This window comes from Amphiura filiformis, chromosome 4 (genome assembly GCF_039555335.1).
Source record: "Amphiura filiformis chromosome 4, Afil_fr2py, whole genome shotgun sequence".
In the NCBI taxonomy this organism is placed as follows: domain Eukaryota; kingdom Metazoa; phylum Echinodermata; class Ophiuroidea; order Amphilepidida; family Amphiuridae; genus Amphiura; species Amphiura filiformis.
In genome coordinates, this window is record NC_092631.1 from 31,912,616 (window position 1) to 31,929,979 (window position 17,364).

The 17,364-nt window shown below is 34.5% G+C and overlaps 1 protein-coding gene across 1 annotated transcript; it reads right to left on the reverse strand.

Moving 5' to 3' along the window:
* Positions 1–485: 485 nt before the first annotated feature.
* On the reverse strand, positions 486–14,923 carry LOC140150115 (gamma-aminobutyric acid type B receptor subunit 1-like). The gene is made up of 7 exons (XM_072172119.1): positions 14,846–14,923; positions 5,402–5,539; positions 4,163–4,333; positions 3,898–3,999; positions 2,176–2,241; positions 1,741–1,935; positions 486–794 (listed from the first exon to the last, which is right to left on the reverse strand). The coding sequence occupies exons 1-7, from the start codon at positions 14,921–14,923 to the stop codon at positions 486–488; spliced, it is 1,059 nt and encodes a 352-aa protein (XP_072028220.1).
* Positions 14,924–17,364: the final 2,441 nt, after the last annotated feature.

Consider the following 17,364-nt stretch of genomic DNA (forward strand, 5'->3'; position numbering starts at 1 on the left):
TAGAGACCACAATCCACTTACCGACATCCCGACAAAGTCTGTTTCACTCAACAGATTTGCAAAAAGAGACCACAATCCAATTACCGACATCCCGACAAAGTCTGTTTCACTCAACAGATCTGCAAAAAGAGACCACAATCCAATTACCGACATCCCGACAAAGTCTCTTTCACTCAACAGATCTGCAAATAGAGGCCACTTTCCACTAACCGACATCCCGACAAAGCCTGTGTTTCACTCAACAGATCTGCAAATAGAGACCACAATCCACTTACCGACATCCCGACAAAGTCTGTTTCACTCAACAGATCTGCAAAAAGAGACCACAATCCACTTACCGACATCCCGACAAAGTCTGTTTCACTCAACAGATCTGCAAATAGAGACCACAATCCACCTGCCGACATCCCGACAAAGTCTGTTTCACTCAACAGATCTGCAAATAGAGGCCACTTTCCACTTACCGACATCCCGACAAAGTCTGTTTAACACAACAGATCTGCAAATAGAGGCCACTTTCCACTTACCGACATTCCGACAAAGTCTGTTTCACTCAACAGATCAGCGAATAAAGATCCTATTTCCGAGTCATCGTAAGTGAAATCTTCCAGTCGACGTTTTTCACCATTTGCAAACACCTTGTTTTTAAGCACCTCAACACTTTTGTTCAGCATCAGGCCAACAGCCCACGCAGCATCATATCCAAATCCTACATAATCGCTTTGAAATGTGTAACCAGAATTTTCTTCCCATTTCATCCTTTCCCGAAGTTCAAATTCAAGTTGTTTTGATGTCTTTCGATAGTAGGATTATAAAATGTTAAAAAGAAGAACATAATTATAAATTTAATAGCAATACTTTGTGTGCTTATGGAAGGGCATGTGCATTGATGTAAAGCCTCGTTCTGCGCTTTCCTCTAATATTAATCCCGTAGCGTACATTAACACTAGTTTACTAGTATCAGAGGGTAAATATCATTTCAAGACAAAACAATTATTGATGCAACTTGCGTTTTGTACCAGGGTCATTATAAAACAGTTATTGATGCAACCTCCGTTTTGTACCAGCGTCTTTACAAAAGAATATATTGATGCAACCTGCGTTTGGTACCAGCGTCTTTATAAAACAATTATTGATGCAACCTGCGTTTTGTACCAGGGTCATTATAAAACAGTTATTGATGTAACCTGCGTTTTGTAGCAGCGTCTTTACAAAACAATTATTGATGCAACCTGCGTTTTGTAGCAGCGTCTTTATAAAACAATTATTGATGCAACCTGCGTTTTGTACTAGCGTCATTATAAAACAATTATTGATGCAACCTGCGTTTTGTACCAGCGTCTTTTCAAAACAATTATTTGTGCAACCTGCGTTTTGGACCAGCGTCTTTATAAAACAATTATTGATGCAACCTGCGTTTTGTACCAGCGTCTTTACAAAACAATTATTGGTGCAACCTGCGTTTTGGACCAGCGTCTTTTCAAAACAATTATTGGTGCAACCTGCGTTTTGGAACAGTGTCTTTTCAAAACAGTTATTGGTGCAACCTGCGTTTTAGACCAGCGTCTTTACAAAACAATTACTGCGTTTTGTACCGGCACAGGATACAGTCGTGGATAAACATTGGAATATAATTTTCTTTAAAATCGTAATTTTCATAATTTTTTAAAAATATCTATTTAGTCTTTCTTTCATCCTATCGGGCCTTATAGAAATAGAAATTTAATTGAATTTACTTACAAATCCGGCGATTGTCACTTCTTCCTTCGTACTGAGCGACAACCTATTCAAAGCGAATATATTGGTCGATGATATCATTTCGGTCATCTCCTCTACCGTGCATTCAATATCGTCAGTAACGGTCCACCATTTGTCACGATACCACCCATACACAAACCATACGTATCCTGTGCCGACCACGCCCTGCTTGTAAGCCTGCAAGATTTTGATAAAGGTAGCACTAATTATTATTAAGGGCAAATCCAAAAATAACCTTAGAATTTGTTTTCTTCGGAGCTTTGTTCCTCTTCTCGGCTTTTTATCGCTGCAGAAACAAAAAACTTGAAGTAATAGTAAATCTAAATCTTTAGGGATGAAGATGGCGTAAATATTACGTGTAAGCAGTCTGACGTGAACATGGTGAAGCTGAAATATATAAATAAGGGTAGTACGTACCTCACACAATATTTTCCTTGCTAGACCTTCAAACATAGACAAAAAGACAATCTTGGCATCGTTTTGCTGAAATGCAAACAATCAAAATAAAGACACGAGTTACGAGTTGTACAATAAGCCTAATTAGAGATATCCATACACTCTTAAGAAATAAAGGTTCTAAAAAGGCTCTAAACTTGTCCTCTCAGGAGAACCCTTAGAGGTTTTCTAAAGAACCAAAAATGGTTCCAAAACCGTCGAAAATGGTCCCAAAATGTGACCGTCCACGGCGAATGAGCCGTAAATTCCTCCCCGGTCAATTTTGTTTTATTTCGTGTTTAAAAATAAACATCATAAACTTAAAATGGTATATCATTTGACTTCAAACGATATCCAGAAGCGGAGTTATGGTTAGTTAAACTTTGCTCCTTCAACAAAATTATAGGTTTTTCGTTTCTATGTGTGTCTCTTTTTCCACATTGCTGGCAATAAATATCAAACAGTCATAATTGGCGGTCATTTCAAATCATCCCCAAGTCAACGAGGTTTAAGAAGGTTCTCTCATTGTTAATTGTTGGCTATGCATATTACCTATACAAATAACCCACCACTTGAAAAGGATTTAGCAAAAGCAAACAAAGACCAGAGCTATTAAAAGTTCTATAGCCATCTAAGGTAGAAGCTTATTATCCACTTCAATAATAGGATTATTGATTGGTGTTGTGACTATCAAAATAAGACAGATGTCGCGCCTGCTTAAGTGACCGATGAATACGACCTTCGTACACATTTTACACCATAACTCAGAATACAATTTAGGGAATTTACGGCTCGTTTGTGCTGCCGGGTCACAAATGTGATACAGAACCGCTTTCGGTTCTTTTGAGAACCTTTAAGGGTTCTCCAAAATTAAAGAACCTTTTTGAGAGGTTCAAGAGGGAGTGTTCTCCTGAGAGGACAAAAAGTTTCTATTCAGAACTTTTATTTCTTAGAGTGTAGGTTGAGGACATAACCTTGAATGGAACCGTTTTGTCGTGCATGCAATTCCGGCATCAGGGGCTAGGGAAAAAGTCATTGCACGCCGGCAAATGCTTCCCCACGAACATTGTAAAAACGCTATCGTTAGCAAAGCGGTGGATCTAGACCAATCCGGGATGACTACATAAGGAACACCTGTAACGCCAAATGTGTAAATACGGTCACGAATCGGCCATAGCTTCGCGCTTGCTCCACAGAGTCTAAATTGGAAAAAGTTGGCAAATTTTGAAAATGAAGGCCCAATTAAAGCTATTTGGTGCACCATTTTTACACTATTATTGCTTTGAACAAAAAAGAGTGCGGTATCCAAACCAGAAGCCAAAACGGCGATTTTTTTCTATATCCATACCAAGATCAACATTTATAGGCAAGGGTGGATCTAGGGGAGCTCGGGGTGGGCCATGTAGGCATGCTTTCTCATCTAAATGGATGAGAAATGCTGATTAACGTGTACACAACCTGTCGCATTGTTTTACGCGCGAAAATTTAACACTATAATTAATATAGCATATCCATTTCAGTCCCACAGGGTTTAAAGTTTCATAGAAATTAGAAAATTTGCAATTCTCGTAATTTTGTCCAATTCTCATCGCTTTGAAGGAATTATCTGTGACGTTTCGAGACCTGACCATAAATGAACTTTCAAAAGCACAGAACACGTTTATGAAAAAATTAAGCGTTTATTATAGTATTAATAATAATTACCTTAATATGTTCGACGGAGGCTCTCGGGTCTTCAATAATAGTCTCTGACGTCACAAGGGTGAAATTTGCAGCTTTTAGTAAAGATGAGAAATATTCAATTGACTGTAAGGACGATCAAAAAATAAATATATAATAAAATGTGATTCAGTCTTACTTAGTACTCAAGGTTATAGTGATATATTGCAAACAAGGACATATTAAATTAATATCCTGGTTATTTTTCTAATGAGACAAATTTTAAATCTAATAACAAAATGCTACTTACTAGAATGTACACATCTTGGTTTTGATGAACTGTAGCAATTCGTTGCCAGCCGTATTCTTGCATCAAGCCAATTATAGGTGTACCTAACGCACTAAACACTGTAATGGTTCTGTAGAAGTACGGATACCGTTGTCTGTTGGAAAGGCCCGGAGACGAAGCACTAGGTGAAACCTGGCAAACGAAATAGGATGGTTTGAATATCGGTTTATGACGAAAATTTAAAAAAATTATTATACTGTTTCAGGGTTCACAATAGTAACCCTGGACAGTGACCGAGTGACAACCCCGGGGTCATGACTCATGCACGGTCATGACCAGTCACGATTAAGCGCTCCTCTGTAGAGGAGGTAGATATTTCTGTAAAATATCGTTTACATATGGAATAATTATGACCAAAGTGGCAAAATCGTTTGCACGTGGAAAATTTTTGACCAAAGTGGCTAAGAATCATTGACCTGAATTAATTATAAGTAGTTATAACCAAAGTGGTAAAAACAAACCTTGAGTGACTCAACTTTCAAATTATTCTTCTCTCACATCTTATCCTGACCAGTCGAGTTGTGGTATACGGGTATGTGAATTTGCAGGAAAATTTGTCCACTCTAAAGGCCGCCACATAGTTTTTTAGTTGATGTAGTATACTCGATGTATCATATCTTTGTTATTTAATATATTCCCATTCTATATCTTGTAATGTTTAACTTCTAACAAATGTTTAGTGACGTAAAGTCGATAAAATATTTCCACCCGGCATTTAACATAACACATTATTGATTATGCGTCTACTGAGAATAGACATGATACATCGAATATTCTACATCAACTTAAAAGTATGTATGTTACATTGCATATTCTACATTGAATATTCGGACACTGTATGGCCCTTAATGCCCGTTTTTATATAGAAAATTGTTTGTCAAATCTCACGGGCCAATAGACTAACCCCATCAATCATCTACACTATGTGCTACGCTTCGTAGGCAGTTGGCGAATGAGGGCAGCAGTCTATTACATACCCGTATAAGTTTGTTTTGGACAACACCCCGACTTGGTCACTCTTGTTTTGCATTGGCACACACGACTGACCGAATGAATATACACAAATTGGCCTAAATGTAAGAATCGTTTTATTACATCTACCTACCTACCTTATGTTTTATTTTTTAAATATTTTTTTGAAAATACACAGTTGATAACTAAACCCTTTCAGTGTCTTGAGTGTGGGCTTGAGTGATTTACCGTTATCAGATTCCAATGGTGTGCAATTTCTGCAACATTTTCAGCAGTAGAGGAGCATGCTGGTCCAATAAGCAATAATTTATGAGGGTTGTTGAAGAGATGATCAATAAATGCTTGGCCACCTAGAGCAGAATTACACTGTAAAATAGAATACATTTAACGAAAAATGTTATCTAATATGTGGCTAGGTATAGGTTGCACGACTACAGCGTTTTAGTAGTCAATAGTAGACTAGTCGGCACTAGCACTAAATAATCGCGACTAATCGACTAATGACGAATAATTGGAGGTCAATTATTTTACATAATGTAATATTTTGGGCATGAGCATTTTGGGCATGAGTCCAAAATGCATTATACGTGTAAGGTTTGTTCAACATGTTACAGAATGATAAACGCACGTAATTGAAACGGACATTAAAACAAACTTGGTTTTACTTTTTCTGATACTTTTAAATATTATTCAATACGCGGTGAATGCGAGTACGCAATCTTTTAAAGTATGAAACCTGGCAGTCTTTGTCAATATTATAATCAAGCTTCCATTTTCAATTTCAGTAACATAATGGATGTCTAACAATAAGTTAGTTTAAATTAGCCATAAGTATATATATATTAGCTCGTATTATAGTTGTCTTATTTATGTATCTTGAGGAAACAATGCGTCTATGTTACCAAGCCATAGTCGAAAATTTCGACTATCGCTAAAATTTGGTAACGCGTAGATACGCTATGCCTACGAGACACTTATTTGCATGCGCGTCGCAACCTACATGACCTAGGGAAGCACTGATCTCACAAGAACCTCATGGTCGAATTGTTCCGTTTTAGTTGATAAAATTGAGGTTTTTCCAAGTTCTTTCGTCCGATTTAATATCAAGTTATGAATGGATTTCGGTTAAACTTCTCAAGGGGCTGTAGATTTACCCGATGTTCACGTAATGTGAGTTGTCGCGTTCTCATGTAAGCTACGTGCAAAGTGCAAAATGTGACCACTTTTAACTTCAACAGTCATTATTGTAATGGTTATTTTCTCCGTAAATGGACGATTTAGGTACATGATAGCTCAAACAAACACATCATCTATAGGTTACCAAATTATGCTCATCGTAAAAGGCAAGATCTGCTCCAGATACGGTTTTCTATTGTTGCTGTTGTTGGTTTTTTTGGGGGGGGGAGGTGTTTGTTTCGTTTTGTTCTTGTTTTGTTTTTTGTTCTATTTTTGATGTTACGCATAATTTTGTGCAGATTTTATATTGGCGCATCACTGCGCGTGTGAACTTAAAAAAAGTTGTTGCCTTATAAATCTCCAAAAATAAGGCCTATATCAAAAAAATATATATATAATGTAAAAAAAAAAACAGTTCCTGCAATGGAGTTTCAAGATTAGGAAAAAAACTCAACAATTTTTGGAAGGAGTATTTTTTGTTATGATGTACCAAAAATTACTTTGTTGTTGTTTTAACATATATGTCACGATTTAGGACAGAAAAATTTAGACTCACTTAATATAAAAACCGAAATCTTAAAATTAGAACCAAAAAAATTCAAAACCCAAAATATACAAATTCAACTGCTTCAATTCCAAACCCGGGTAAAACCAAAATATAAAAACCGAAATCTTTTCAAAATTAGAACCGAAAAAATTCAAAACCCAAAATATACAAATTCAACTGCTTCAATTCCAAACCCGGGTAAAACCAAAAGCGCCCACTACAGAAACTTGCTTCCAATATAAATTTAACTCTCCCGATGCTAAGACCGCCCACTATCTTTTTAGCATATATATAGTAAGAAGAGAGAGTGTTGGGTAAAAGTACAATTCATGCAAAATTAACCCGCATATCATATGCATATATGAATTTGAAGAATCTTATTCTAATTTGTGATTATAGTAAAAGTGTTGAAAATCGGGAAAAGTGTCGATTTTGAAATTACAAATGTAATATGCGATATGCATATGTGCATATGATATGCGATGTAATATATTCTAACTGTATGGAATAGTAAAAGTGTTGAAAACATGGAAAAGTGTCGAATTTGAAGAATCTTATTCTAATTTGTGAATATAGTAAAAGTGTTGAAAATCCTGAAAAGTGTCGATTTTGAAATTACAAATGTAATATGCGATATGCATATGTTCATATGATATGCGATGTAATATATTCTAACTGTATGGAAGAGTAAAAGTGTTGAAAACATGGAAAAGTGTCGAATTTCAAGAATCTTATTCTAATTTGTGAATATAGTAAAAGTGTTGAAAATCGGGGAAAGTGTCGATTTTGAAATTACAAATGTAATATGCGATATGCATATGTGCATATGATATGCGATGTAATATATTCTAACTGTATGGAATAGTAAAAGTGTTGAAAACATGGAAAAGTGTCGAATTTGAAGAATCTTATTCTTATTTGTGAATATAGTAAAAGTGTTGAAAATCGGGAAAAGTGTCGATTTTGAAATTACAAATGTAATATGCGGTATGCATATGTGCATATGATATGCGATGTAATATATTCTAACTGTATGGAATAGTAAAAGTGTTGAAAACATGGAAAAGTGTCGAATTTGAAGAATCTTATTCTAATTTGTGAATATAGTAAAAGTGTTGAAAATCCTGAAAAGTGTCGATTTTGAAATTACAAATGTAATATGCGATATGCATATGTTCATATGATATGCGATGTAATATATTCTAACTGTATGGAAGAGTAAAAGTGTTGAAAACATGGAAAAGTGTCGAATTTCAAGAATCTTATTCTAATTTGTGAATATAGTAAAAGTGTTGAAAATCGGGAAAAGTGTCGATTTTGAAATTACAAATGTAATATGCGATATGCATATGTGCATATGATATGCGATGTAATATATTCTAACTGTATGGAATAGTAAAAGTGTTGAAAACATGGAAAAGTGTCGAATTTGAAGAATCTTATTCTTATTTGTGAATATAGTAAAAGTGTTGAAAATCGGGAAAAGTGTCGATTTTGAAATTACAAATGTAATATGCGGTATGCATATGTGCATATGATATGCGATGTAATATATTCTAACTGTATGGAATAGTAAAAGTGTTGAAAACATGGAAAAGTGTCGAATTTGACGAATCTTATTCTTATTTGTGAATATAGTAAAAGTGTTGAAAATCGGGAAAAGTGTCGATTTTGAAATTACAAATGTAATATGCAAAAAAGTGTTGAAAACATGGAAAAGTGTTAATTTTGAAAAAGCTACTTCTAATTTGTCAATATAGTAACGGTGTTGAAAATCGGGAACAGTGTCGATAATTTCATGGCTGATTGCATTTTCCTACACTTCCTCATTTCAACTGCTGATTTCCATAATTATCCTCTTCCAAAATCCAACTGCTGATTTCCACAATTATCATCTTCAAAAACTTCATGAGTGATTGCATTTTGCTAGACTTCATCAAAGCCGATTTTTTTCTGTCCTATATCATGACATGTAAATATGTATTCATAGTTAGATTTTTTGATGTCTTGCCTTTTAATAAATGTATACTTTTATACCGTATGTCTTGCGTGAATAATTAAGAAGTTGTGACACTTTACTACATGCATATCTGAGAGTGCACATCAGCTGCCTTAAAGGTCAGGTCTATTGCAAAAACAAGTTTATCTCTATTCGAAGAGAATAATTATTACATTACAAGTTGACACTCGTTGCAATTTTTTATGCGTATTTCTCCTGAAAAAAGAGAAATTGTGTGGGTAAAGTTCGGGCTCGTACGTGTTCTTCCCCCGTTTGAAGGGAAATTAATTTTCAAGGCAGCGGGCTGATGACGTAAGTAAATGAAGCGGACACTATATCATGCTCTCAATTACTTGTGTGACACAATCACAATCACTTTGACAAGTTTGACATTAGCAACAATGAGTTGTACTATTATTTACCATAACAATGCTGCATAACAATATGCAGACTATTGTTCTCATTTGGGAAACAAAGCCTCACACAGTATTGTTACTATGCGTTTGCTTTGTAATATTTCATCCAACTGAAACTATAATAACTATAGCATTGCAATATCGCACAGGGAAATCACAGCGAGCACAGGGAGTTTGTGGACTTAACTCGGTTTATATGCTAGCCTCAGATTGATCATGCTGAAATTCTAAGCTTAAATTATTTTTTTTATTTTTAGCCCAAATATTTCTCATGATATTGATATACATATGAATATTGTAATATCACAATTTACTAATATATAAAAAAAAGCGGCTGATTTTATCCATATGTTTTTTTTCTTTGAACAACAACAGTATACGTTCTGTGCATTGAGAATGTTTATAGTCCCTTCTCGCAAAGCAGGCACAGTCATTTCATGACGTCAATTTTTTTCTAGGTCAAATTTGTCTCGTTGGAAGGAACTCATCGTTAAGTTGGTTTTTGCTGTTTTTCTATTTTAAACGTCTTATTTTCTCAAAAAGAGTCATTTTCATTGTCCTCATAATATTAGCTTCCCAATGATATGATGTTGTCCGAGCAATATACATGACCTTTAATAAAATATCTTAATAATAAAAGCTTTTTAAAGGCTTTTCTAAAATTATCCAATTAACAAGATAACATGTGTATTTATCTGAAAGTCCGGCTTTTATGATGGGTTTTAATGCATTGAAAAGACATTAGCAAGAGATCATTCAAAATTCGTCGGTCGTTAAGGGCTGGGGTATGAACGTTTGGACAGTATTTATTGTGGGACATTAGAGCACATCAGACATATCGAATTGCATTCTGAATACGAAGAATGTCATTCTGATATCAAATAATTTTGATTTTTGAAATTCGCAATTTAATACACATTTTATGGCAAATCATTAAAATTGATATTTTTGATATTTAACAGTACTTGAAGTAAACTTTATAAATCTGATGATTTATACTTAAAGTGTATGTAGGTGGGATGAAAAGCCGACGATCAATTGAAAATTTTGAGCTTTCGTATTGAAGATATGGATTTTTTCCCAAAACACCAAAAAAAATTAGGTCTTTTGGGGAAAAAATCCATATCTTCAATATGAAAGGTCAAAATTTTCAATTGACTGTCGGCTTTTCCTCCCTGCTACATAGACTTTAAGAATATATCATTAGATTTATATAATTTACTTCGAGGACTGTTATATATCAAAATTTGAAAAAAAAAAAAAAAAAAGTGTCTTTGTACACGATTTAAGGTCCTCTTGTTCAAAACTAAATTTTTCAAGATGGTGCCGGCCACCATCTTGGATTTCTGGGTGAAAATGATGCCGTAATGTCAAACTAATGTCAGAATCGGAATCCTTGTGCTCGACATATCCGAAAAAGTGTCTTTGTGCATGATTATAGGTGCTCTGGTTCAAAACTTAAATTTTCAAAATGGTGGTGGCGGCCATTTTGGATTTTGGCCTCTAGCGAAAAATGCCGGGATTTTCGCGAGGGACATGGTGGCTATTTTTTTTCTAAATGGTCCATAGAAGTCGAATCAATCGACAAACCTTACTAGCCAGAGAGTGGTCACCAAAGTGAACTTTTTCCCCTAACTAGCTTGTCATGAATGTATTTACACAGTGCTGTCAATTTGTAGCTGATTTTCACACTTCGGCTCGTCAAGCGACATATGATCGTCTCGGTAATTGTCACGGGGCACGGGGCTCGTCAACTGGTCAAGACTAGTGATGTTCGTCCAGGATGCTTCGTGCTATCTCGTCAGGCTTGTTAGTTAGTCAAGATGGGATTTTGCTCGTCAAACCGAACCTTTTTTTCTCGTCAAATTATACACATTAGTCAAACAGTTCCCATTTTACTCGTCAGGCTTCAGAACTTGGTCACGCTGAAAATTAGTCGGACGAGAATGGACGTAAACAGAAGTTAATTTCCCTCACAATAATGACCCTTTTCACATGTTTTACGATTTGTCACTTTCTTTTGATATCCATAGCTTTAGTTCAATTATGACCTATAATATTTAACTAAATGGTTTTACTTGGGTTTAATATTTCCTATCTTTAGTTAAGTCTAAGTAGTGGACTTACGGAAGGCATGACTTTCGTAAAATCATGCCCTATAATATCAATATTAGATTCCTTAATGGGTGGGGTATGAACGTTTGGACAGTATTTTTTGTGGGACATGAGAGCACATCAGACATATCGAATTGCATTCTGACTACGAAGAATGTCCTTCTGATATCAAATAATTTTGATTTTTTGAAATTCGTGATACAATACACATTTTATGGCAAATGATTAAAAATTGATATTTTGATATTTGACGGTCTTGGAAGTAAACTTTATAAATCTAACTATATGTACTTAAAGTGTATGTAGCTGGGATGAAAAGCCGATGATCAATTGAAAATTTTGACATTTCGTATTGAAGATATGGATTTTTTCCCTAAAAACACCAAAGAAAATTAGGTCTTTTGGGGAAAAAATGTATATCTTCAATATGAAAGATCAAAATTTTCAATTGACTGTCGGCTTTTCATCCCAGCTACATACACTGTAAGTACATATCATTAGATTGAGAAAGTTTACTTCGAGGAGTGTTAAATATCAAAATATCAAATTTTAATAATTTGTCATAAAATTTGTATTACATCGCAAATTTCAAAAAATCAAAAGTATTTGATATCAGAAGGACATTCCTCGTATTCAGAATTCAATTCGATACGTCTGATGTGCTCTCATGTCTCACAAAAAATACGTTCATATCAGAGCCCTTAAACCAGTTTACATAATAATAATAATAATAATAATAATAATAATAATAATAATAATAATAATAATAATCATAATCATAATAATAATAATAATCATAATAATAATAATAATAATAATAATAATAATAATAATAATAATAATAATAATAATAATAATAATAATAATAATAATAATAATAATAATAATAATAATAATCATAATAATAATAATAATAATAATAATAATAATAATAATAATAATAATAATAATAATAAATGGTTTCGTTCGTACATGACTGGTTGTCAGTTGTTGGTAATATGTTTTCTGATTAATACGATCTTAGGTGTGGTGTCCACAAGGGTCAATAATTGGTCTCCGAATTTTTACAATGTGCGGGCAAAATAATACATGACGATATCCATTATATGTATTTCTTAATCCAAAGATTCCAGGTGATGCAGCTCGTGCCACCTTCAAGCTGACTAGCTGTGTTGAAGAGCTCCGGTTTTTTTTATTCCATCATCTCCCAATTATATGAACAGACTTGCTGACACAAAATGTCAGTTTGGCGAAGCTGAAATCACTACTTAATCCATAATCAAGAATTTGGGTGTTCATTGGGATACTGCAATGACCATGTCTGATCATGTAACATCTGTGCGGAGGTCAATCAATTTACTCTTTTTTGGATCTTGTCTAAAATACAGGGTGTCCCTGAAAGAACTGTATCGTCGGAAACTCAATTGTTTGAGTATTTTAACACATAACCAATTTACAATTGACCACACCATTCTTGAAATATAAGAATTTTACGAAATTCCCTCATTTTCAAACCTTTTCACGGATTCAAATATCACTGAATCGATGATCTGTATAAAGGAGTGCTAATCACTGTACATCATAAGCGCATGAGGCGTCTATTGTCATAGATAGATATTTTGACTCCGTGGAACGGATTGAAAGTTAGGTAGTTTCGCAAAATTCTTTTATTTCAAAAACGGAGCGGTCAATTATACCAGAACTTCCAGAAGGTGTATGGTTGTATGCGGATAGTGATTTTCACTAAAGAAGGAGCCAATTAGCTCTAAAAGCTTTATCTGTAAGGTGACAATTGCAAAATTTTTATTAATTTTATAGCTACATGAGATGAGCCGTAAGATGTGCTCTGAACTGAGTTAATTTCAGATAAAATAGGTAAAATGTAGCCAAATTATTTTTACTTGGTTTCCATTGAAGAAAGAATCAAACTCTAGCTTTTATTTATCTGTATAGTGTTAACGTATTAAATTTTATATTTAATTTCGTAGCTATCTGCGTCATATAAGATGTTCTCTGAACCGGACTTAATTTCTGATAATATAAGACAAAACATACGTTTCTTGTACTTGCTTTTCACTGAAGGACTTCATTTTAGATAACATAAAGCAACATTTATAGGTTCCATGAATTTTTACAGGTATTGTGATTTATCAAAATAATTTTAATAATTCTAGCCTCCTAACCATTGGGTACTGTGTGATATGTATCGTTGCTCCGAAGTTGAAATAAATATGGCAAATGTTATGAAAAGATAAAACAGCAACAATTGATTTCAAGAGATCATAATGATATACTATAATTGAATGATTATCTTATGGTGCCAATATTTGTTTGGTCACAATTATTTACTGGGTGCACACTTTGGGGGCAGTGTGAAGGTTTAAATTACTGGGTCAGGTGGGCAAAATAATTTACTAGGTGTGCATTTGCCCATCCAGTTTCCCATTTTCTCCGTTTTTCTCTTCTTCTTCTTTTCTTTTTTCTATATACATCGATCCCAATGAAATGAGGTTTCAATGATTGGTAAGGAAAGGGATGCTGAAGTGTTAAGTACCCTCAAACTGCACGGATTTTAATCTCACTGCACGAACGTGCCCGGAGACACGCTAAAATAGCCCCTTATGTGTGTGTGTTGTTTTTGTAGTTTAATTCTTGTAGCGTACTGTTCTTGTTTTGTAAGGCGCTATGTTCGGTAGTGCGCTATATGCAAATTCAAATATTAAGAAGCAACATGCACAGTCAGACGGAGAGCAGAACAAGAGGAATTTAAGACAGAAACTTAACTTGAAGATATTACCAAGCAGGCAGCAATAGTAAAGTACAGTTACAGACACAAGCAATATGAAAGGTAAAATACAAATATCAGATATATCAAAGCAAAAATAGATAAAAAAATTTCATTACATGCGGCAAGAAATAAAACAAAATTATGGCTGACCGGCATCCACTCCCTCAGCAACACATAAAACTTAAAAGACCATGAAAAACAATATTGACCTTGACCTAAACAAACAACAGAATACATGATACTATCATTTAAACATACATTTCAAATTAAATATTCGTAAAATAACCATTCGATACGATAAGTAATAATAACGAAACAAAAGCATAGATCGTGATCAAATGAATCAAACAAAAATACAATAATAATAGATATACATAATGGGCAAAATGGATCAAAATGAAACCATTATGAGGAACACACAAAGGTTAAAATATGGTACCCTTGATAAGCAGAAGTCACCGATATATTATGAGCAACATAATGATACAAACAAAAGTATACTATTTATGATAAAACAATTCAATCTTAAATACAATAATTTTGATGAAGCGAAATGAAACCAGTATGCGGAACCCGGGAGGGTACCTCAGCCTAGATCCTCAGCATCTGGCTTTTAAAACATGTTTCTTACTTGTGTATCGTTCCAGACCATCTTCAATTCATATTCTGATAAGACATCCGTCCTCTGATTGATATGATCTAAACCCATCTCCACGGCGGGAAAAATTCCACTCCCATCCCAAATTCCACTCAAACTGAAAAATCCACCGAGATAGAGCGGAATTTTGTTCTGGTTGCTCTGTTGGATTGAAGGAGCTGTAATAATGCTACTGTTGGTTTCATTGGTTGAACTAGTTGGCAACACAGAGGTGTGTTGTGAAACTACATTGTGGCATAACCCTGCAACCAAAACTAAACCAATTATTTGTGCCTGACATGCCTAACCAATCAGATGGAACCTCACTTACCGTGTGTGACATGCCTAGTTAATCAGATGGACCTCAATAAATCATTGAATTTGATACGCATTTAAACATTTTAATTCTGTAAATTAATGAAGACTCAGAACTATTCCTGTATAAAATATAAAGTAAAGGCAATAAGCAAATTATGATAATATTTTAAGTCATTAAACTTTTTAACTAGACCTTAAGTTTATGTCTGAATTAGCCTTAACTTACATTAAATAGTAATGGGATTATACATGTATCTTCTTTGATCATAAATATTATGCAATATTCAGGGTGTCCAATTCCCAAGTCATCATTACTTAATCTTGTTCATGTTCTTAACAAGGAACATTGGGGACTTGACGGCTGCTAGTCCAAAATTTGCAAACAAAGGTTCGCTAGTCCAAAAATGGTTCGCTAGTCCGGAGGTTCATTTGGTCAGAAGGTTCGCTAGTCAGAAGGCTCGCTGGTCAGATATTGCCAAAAGTAGTTTCAGGTCCGCGAGTCCGAATTTGAAATAAGGCCCACCAGTCCGAATTTAATAACAATATAACTTTGCCCAAAGCCCAAATTTCGCTTCCTTGTCGAGATTTTAGACAAATTCACTATATTGTGAACACCATAATATGTAAACTTATGGAAAAACTATTTTCTATAAAAACATACTTGACACCAGCTCCCAACACCCACAATTAATAATTAGCCCGTACGGTTTTACAGAGATCCCTTTCAGACTAGTCTTGGTGCTTCATGTTTCATTAGCAGTCAAGTTAGCTCAATCGCAATGGTGCGAGAGGTTGCGGGTTTGAACCCTGGCGGTGCCTAGTACGCTCTCGTGGAAAAATTGATTTGGCTTGAATTTCCCCTGGACAAGGAACTTACTGCTAATTTGTCTCGTTGTAACCCGTACGAAACTTGGGGAGCTGATTCTGGTTGCGAAGGTTATTTGTGAGGCTTGTGGACCAACGTCTAGGCGTTGTGCCTGTGCATAGCTTACTATAAATCACTGCACTTTTCTTTTTCTTTCTTTCTTTCTTTCTTTTTTTAAATTTTTTTATGAACAGCCATATTTAATGTTAAGTTTGTATAATTATGTAACACAATAAGATGGATATCAAAATTTTCTAGGTTGGTGTCACAATTCGATGCCATGGGCCATTTAGGTTTTAGCGACTTCACCTTCAATGATGCGATAATATAGTTTAAAAGCTACCATTTAATATCGTATCTGTTTGTTTGTTTTTTGTACGCTCGTATAAAATGAGCTTTAGAGCCTTTACACTCAGAACGGTGGTCACCACTCACCAGCTTCCTTTGTTATAAATAGTCGCGCTAAAAGTCATTTGATACATGTTGAAATCAGCATAATTCAGAGATACACCTTTTTGCTATGAAACTAATTTTCTCGGTCAAATATAAAACAATATTTTTTCCTTCAGTAATGTCAGTTAAAAACATAGTGCTTGGATTTACATTTTTTTTAAACCTGGTGTTAAAATTAGGCATGAAATTGTGTCTTTTAGTGTAAGATTTTAGATTTTTATAGGCCTTAACTTCGCCCTTTTCGGAATTCATGTTTTAGCGTTTCAAACAAATATAATTCGCTAACGAAAGATATTTCCCACCTCTGTAAAGCACATCGTATGGGTCTCTATATTTTATTTTTGTCAGAATATCCGTTTTGATTCCACCTTTTTCAACTTGCGACTGCCAAAATGTCCAACCATTTCTAATATAACCAGCAGAAAAAATCGATATTTCTATTGTGGCTTGCAAAATCATTCATCTATGGGTACATTCGCGGGTTGAATTTGACAAAATTGGTAGTCGGAATTGAAAAATGAAAAATGGTGCAATCAAAACCAAACCAAAATTCTGACAAAACTATGACATATACTCCTAGATGTTTAGAATGTTGGGGAATATCTTTCGTTAGCGAATTATGTTACTTTGAAAAGCAAAAATGTTGGTCCCAGAAAAAGTTCGCGGGGCACAATGAAGTCCGTGAATATCGAAAATCTTACACTAGAAGCCTAATATTCACACCTACGTTTAACACCAGGGTTTGAAAAAAATATACAGTACCAAGCATTATAGTTTTCTTCTGACATTTACCGAAGAAATGAAAATTATTGCTTTTCATTTGACCGAGAAAATTAGTTACGAAGTTAAAAGGTCTAACTAAAAAATATGCTTATTT